The following is a 6,665-nucleotide window of genomic DNA, read 5'->3' on the forward strand; positions in this document are numbered from 1 at the left end:
GCAAGCTGAAATGATAATACATTCAAGTATCCAAAAATATATCAAATATGGAGCTTACTTAACATTTGCTATATCTGAGCAGCTAATAGATAAACTACTTCCTGCACATCAAAGATTCTCCACTAAAATATGCCCATTTCAAACAGCAAAGAAACATAATTTAGAAAATGGAAAGGATATGCAAGAAAATCATTCATTCACAAGCAGGTTTAGTGTCAAAGCTGCTCAAGCTAATTGCAAAAGCTTGGAAGGCAGATATAGGGTAGCAATAGTCCATGGTGAAGATGTCTTTTCCGATCTTTCCAAACTGCAAAATTACTTTTTCTTGTTCAGCAGCTGGTATGTTAAGAGAAGGATCAAAAGCGGCCACAAGTTGGAAATTCTTTACAGAAGCTACTGTAACACGGCCTTTAAAATTAAGGCACCAGCACTGCAACTGTTCATGCCATCTTGGGGCTTTGTTTCTAAGAACAAGTGGCTCCCCAAAACTCGACAGGTTGGGGGACAGGTTGGGGGAGCTGAAATATGTTTCTGGCTCCTTCCCTTTTGAGACCAGTCGGGGAGAAGACTTCTCAATAATTTGTGGAAACGATGTTGGTGTTGGGGCAGCACCCCCCTCCTGTATAGAAGAGACAGGAACTGAATGCATGATGCATTGCATTCTCCTTGGACCTCTTGTTCGAAGAACATTGAGTTCATATGAAACAGTTGCAGCACTATTGTTATAAGCAGGCAATCTTGGAGATACTCGTTTAGAGTGAAATCTTCGACTCAGAAAGCTATTATGTTGAACTGCAGCATCATTTGGAGGTTGGCTGTCATATACGGTGAACTTGGTCCCCAGGAAGTTAGACCTGATGAACAAGTTCTCTAGTTAGTTATTAGTTGCTAAAACGGATATCTCGACAACAATAGCGCAGCAATACTTGCCTAAGTTTTCCAAGGTATGTGTTGCTGGCTCGTGAGAAATCATCCCGAACCAGGGATATTACAAATTCTGTGCTTGTTGCCCTTCTGATCTTTTTTGCAGCTAACAGTAGTTTGTCACTCTGGTCCTCAGCTGCCATTAATAAGATAATTAGTGTGATGGTCTCTATGGGTAATTAATTCATCTTCTATATTTCAATGCGTTACAATAAGAGAGCAATCCATTATGATTAGAAACAGGCTTATATCATCGCATGATGGTATGTATTGTTGAGTAATCTTCAATAAGAGATGTTTTGTGCTAGTTTAGGGACGGAGTTAAAGGAAGGTGCAGTTATTTTCAATTTTTCCCATCACATGTTCTGTGTGCACTTTGTAGGAATGATTCGTAATTGATGTGCAAATCAAGTTAAACATATAAAACAGCAAGCCCATAATGGAGTGTTGGTCTGTACCAAATGTTGAGATGAGACAATATAGAAATAAAAATAAAAACAATAGAGGAATTTTTCAATATACTCGTTCCGTAGCCTAGATAGAAAATAGCCTTCTCCTAAATTAAAATGGAGAAAATCTCTACTTCAGATATAGAATAGTGTTCAGTCAAAGTAAGGGTTCACTGATTGAGTTTGGGGAGTTGAAGAGTTAGGAAAATAGTTGTACAAGACTCAACCTGGCTGAAATCAAGTTAAACATATAAAACAGCAAGCCCATAATGGAGTGTTGGTCTGTACCAAATGTTGAGATGAGACAATATAGAAATAAAAATAAAAACAATAGAGGAATTTTTCAATATACTCGTTCCGTAGCCTAGATAGAAAATAGCCTTCTCCTAAATTAAAATGGAGAAAATCTCTACTTCAGATATAGAATAGTGTTCAGTCAAAGTAAGGGTTCACTGATTGAGTTTGGGGAGTTGAAGAGTTAGGAAAATAGTTGTACAAGACTCAACCTGGCTATTGACATAAAGCATGTTTGCGTGAGTACGTACTCTTGCTTATTTTACTTCTATGGAGGGGAGAGAAAAAACATGTACACAACACTAGGTCAACTGGATGATCAATGATCCAACAACACTCTTTATAGATTCAGGTGTTAGGACAATGGTCGGTGGATAAGAAAATATTTTTAACATAAAAAGATATAGGTTAAAAATTGAAGACATAAAAAGTGATAGATTTAAAAGTGAATACCCGTAAGTTTAAAAGTGAAGACAGATTTTGAGCAAATAATGCTTTCAATCATAACTATAACCATGATTCATAAAATGATACAATCGAGCGATATATATTTTGATAAAATTTGTAATTCTCACTTCTCTCTCTTTTTGATTCCTATTAAAAATTTAAAATCAACATATCATATCATAATTGATCTCTTTGAATCATATCAATAAAATATTTTAATTTACATGAAATAAAATTCCTAACTGGTGACATGAGACATGATTGCAATAATAATGATTTACAATGAGAGTGTTTGATAAGTATTTTTATGTAAAAATGCATTTTAGAATAGTAAATTGATGTGAAATGTGTGGTTGAAAAATAAGAAAAAGTTTTTGATTTACGTTTAATATTATTTTAATAAATAATATGTGGTTGAAAAGAAGAGAGAAAAATGCATTTTGAAGAAAATGGCAACCAAACGAGGCCAAAATCTAATAACTAGATTTGTTGTATACTTATATTACCTTTAAGCCTCTTGCACAATGAAGAGACTAGATATTAATTAAATAATTTCTATGTAAACATCGACAGAGTCATTGGATAGTTATTTAAAGTTTACCACTCAAATATCAATAATAGAAATATAATAAGCATTTAATTTATTCTTGACCAGTCAAAAATTATGTCACACGATAAACTCCAACATTTTTTTCATCCTCTATAGGTATCGATTAAGGGGGTGTTTGATACACATTTTTATGTAAAAATGCATTTCAGAATAGTAAATTGATGTGAAATGTGTGGTTGAAAAATAAATTTTTTTTTTTGATTTATGGGTAATATTATTTTAATAAAGAATGTGTGGTTAAAAATAAGAGAGAAAAATGCATTTTGAAAAAAATGGCTACCAAACGGGGCCTAAAATATACTTGTGATTAATTAGAAAAAGACAGTTATAAAATAGTTAAGTTCGTTTTCATGGTCACTAAAATTTTCTTGTAAGATAGTTGAAGTTTGGTGTGATTTTGTAGTGGGAATTGAAAACAATGGTTGAGTGTAGCATAGCATCCAAGAGACATGGGATCAGTCTTGTTGAGTACGTGCAGGGAAAAAAATTAAACCGCATTCAGTTTAACTGAACCGAATTGGTAGGAGAGCTGAGCCATCTACTTGCCTAGCTCAAGTTGGTCAAGTTAAGATTTCAAGAGTTCAAAGAAGGTCAAAGGAAAAAATGTCTTTTTATCCCATACCCCTTTCAACTCCCAGTAGCTCTCTCAATAAATGCAACGAATATCAATGTCAGTGCAATAATTCTCCTTTCCAATACTCTTCAATTACTGACTATCAAAGAGAATTTCACTTCTTTGGGACCTCAAGAACCAGAGAAGAAGAATAATAAAGGAGGAAAATGTTGAATTACGATGAATTGGCTTTTGGTAAGAAATTTTCAAAAATGGCTAGTGTTCATTTTCCAGCACTACTTTGAAGCTGGCTAGTTTTCATTCTCTCACCACTTTAGTCTAACTTCACAAATTTCCTCAACCATCATGTATGAAGGAATGAGTCTACATTGACAATCTGCACTTATGTAGCATGGACACTTCACCTAGGATAACGTGTCCGTGTCCAACACATGTCGATACTAACACTCTATCATAATTATTTTTCTCTTTTCACTAGAAATATAATATATTTGAATCAAAATTATTAATAAATAACAAATAGATACTCATATTTAAAATATTTCAACAAAAAAATTAATAATTAGTATATAACTAAATTTATAATGTATAAATGAAGAATTTTACAAATTTAATTAACGTGTCGATGATGTGTTGTGTCGGTACTTTTTTTTAAAAATTGCGCGTCAATGTATCCGACACATTCATGCGTCCGTGTTGGTGCATCATAGATCTGCACAATATCCTCCCAACATTGCACCGTACTCCACACTCAAATAACTTGCAGGGCAGCAGACATAAGATAGAAGCTATACTAATGCCTATATCGATGATGAGTACAACAAACACATGAATGGAAGAAATTTGCCACTCATGGGATATTCATGACCAAAAACCAACATCCACCTCTCGAGTTGCATTTGTATAAAACAAAAACGCTCTAGTGTAGTGCAACAAAAACTGTAGTTCCTGTACACATCTTTGAATTTCACCGGAAAGTTCTGAAACTTGAGAAATCCCAAAAATTTGTAGCTAATTTCCTTTTATCAACTATAACTAATGCATTAATAGACACTAGTCATTAGAGACTCAAACTTTTGCAGTTGAGCACAAATGTTTTTAAATATGAGAAGAACAAGTTGACCATTAATCTTTTTAAGAGAGGTATGTATTAATTTCAAAATCACATTCAACTTTTGGTACAAAATTAGCTTCCATATCAAGTCCACTTAGAACCAAATGAATCAATTGAAGCAATAGGTTACGAACACGAGAGATGTTTCGAATTAATCTAACTTTAAATGAATAGATAAAGAAGCCTTCTTTTGAAATAAGACACAAACCACAATCAGTAAGTCACAGCTGTAAATTCTTAAGTTGAGAGTGTATGGTCCATGTGGCAAGGTATCTTAAGTTTAAATGAAAAACTCGCAAGTGAAATTGTATATAAAGGGATCCAGAGCATCCCATTTCTAAAGAAGTAATTGGCACTCAATGGAATCCTGAAGATGGAAAACATGTAAAAATATGTCTGAGCAAAATAAAGTGACTTACATGGTGTAAGACCAAAGTATAAGCAGTAAGTCGAAGTTGTCCTATCCCTCTTGATAAAGCACTGGATTGGAGCATCTCGGGGGCCCGGCTAGTTGCAATTATAGATAAAAACAAGACAAACATACATAAGTCACTACACATAATGAATATTGGATATGAAACAAAAAAATGAATGAATGAACTAAAGTTACCTGCTTTAATGATATGGGAAACGTGAGCCTCCCACATTCCTCCAGAGGCTTGACAATTTCCTTTGTTATATCCCTCCATGATTTACAAACTGAAGCACAAAAGACAACAACTGTTCTAGCAGGCCAAGATGTCACGCTCTCTTCAACCCTCCGGATAACGTCCAAAAGCAGTTCGGGCGGTAAATTCGCCCACTGCCCTTGCTCGATTGGCTGAGAAGGAGCTGCTAAATCAGGGGCTATATGCGACCTAGCCCGGCTGCGCCAATGCTTTCCCTCAACCCCTCGCCTCGATATGCTACCTACCCCATCTTTCATCTCCTTCATCTCGCGTACAATGTTCTTGAATGACATCTTGTCAATCACGCCAACCAAGTGTTTCCTTCAAAACGAAAATGCGTTAGTATACAAGAACATCAAGATTCCATGAAAATTATGAAGGAAAAACAAAATGCTGGTGGGGGGTATCAATGAATTGTTTCTTCCTCATTCCTTCGATTTCTCAACAACAGATCCAAATGTTAATTTCAGGTTTTGCCATATCAGATGTTAAAAGTGAAATCCACCCAATAAAAATGTTTCAATTATGTAATCTAAATGTCAAGATTTTCAAATAAATTCAACAAATTAAGAGAAATATAATCTAGAAAACAACATTTTCAAAATGTTCTACCTACTCATACAAAGAAAATTGAAACTTCGTTCATTCTAAGCAACAAGATTCAAATCAATCCCTTATTTCCTAATATCATAGAATCATCATCATCATCATCATCAACAACAAATAGCAAAGCCCAAAATGCCAGAGGCCGAGATCATCATAAAACTCCAAAACACCAGAATGTATAATTTGTTCAGTATCTAAACAAAATATCAAAAATAAATTAACTGAAATGAAATGTATTTTAAAATACCCTAATGAAAAAGACTGAATCAAGCTACAGAACGCAGAGATCAAAGAATGGTAGATTCAGATCGGAGGCACATGAGCAATGTGGATCCACACCGGTTACCCGTTGTTCTCTTCTTTTTTCTTACATAGCTGAAACCGCCACTACCACCAGTAGAGCCACCACCCACACCGCACAGTCTTGACGTAAAGGGAAAAGAAGGGTGGTCACGAGCTCGGTGGGAACAAAATTAACGCTCCTTTCCAAGAAAAGTTCATAGAAATCTCCCTCTCGAGCATTTGCACGCCTCGAAATTGGTGGTTATCTGTTTCTCTGTGTGTAATTATAATCGCTTTTAATTGATTTGACTAATTAAACGAAAATTACTCATTTTGCAGTACTACTTTTTCAAAATTGTTGATTTAAATAACGATTTTAGTGTGGGTCCTGTAAAGCGTGGTTTTAATGCTATCAAGTAATTTGATAATAAGATGTCAAAAAGCGGGTTGTGAAGTATCCAAGAAATCAAGACTTTTTGACCATTTCTATTCAACAAAAAATCGCTTTTTTATTTTACATGATATTTGATGAAGATTAAAATTATATTTTTAGTAAATTATAATAAAAAATTTTAAAATGTGTGATTGAAAAATTGTGTAATCCATTAAAAATGTGAGTAATATTGATTATTTAATTTCGACTTAAATTAAAATCAGATTTTAATCAAACCCATGGGTTTAGTTTAAAATGAATTAT

General features: G+C 34.2%; 1 protein-coding gene across 2 annotated transcripts; it reads right to left on the minus strand.

Moving 5' to 3' along the window:
* LOC111367396 (tubby-like F-box protein 5) lies at window positions 1–6,285 on the minus strand. 2 transcript variants are annotated; one of them, XM_022988249.1, is made up of 5 exons: window positions 5,934–6,285; window positions 5,023–5,400; window positions 4,832–4,919; window positions 931–1,060; window positions 1–854 (listed from the first exon to the last, which is right to left on the minus strand). In XM_022988249.1, exons 2-5 carry the CDS (start codon window positions 5,371–5,373, stop codon window positions 194–196), a joined length of 1,230 nt encoding a protein of 409 aa, XP_022844017.1. In that variant the 5' UTR covers window positions 5,374–5,400; window positions 5,934–6,285; the 3' UTR covers window positions 1–193. The 2 variants fall into 2 exon arrangements, with proteins under 2 accessions (XP_022844017.1, XP_022844016.1); XM_022988248.1 differs by having other exon boundaries at window positions 931–1,066; window positions 5,023–5,401.
* Between the last annotated feature and the right edge of the window lie 380 nt (window positions 6,286–6,665).

Source organism: Olea europaea, chromosome 18 (assembly GCF_002742605.1).
Source record: "Olea europaea var. sylvestris chromosome 18, O_europaea_v1, whole genome shotgun sequence".
Taxonomy (NCBI): Eukaryota; Viridiplantae; Streptophyta; class Magnoliopsida; order Lamiales; family Oleaceae; genus Olea; species Olea europaea.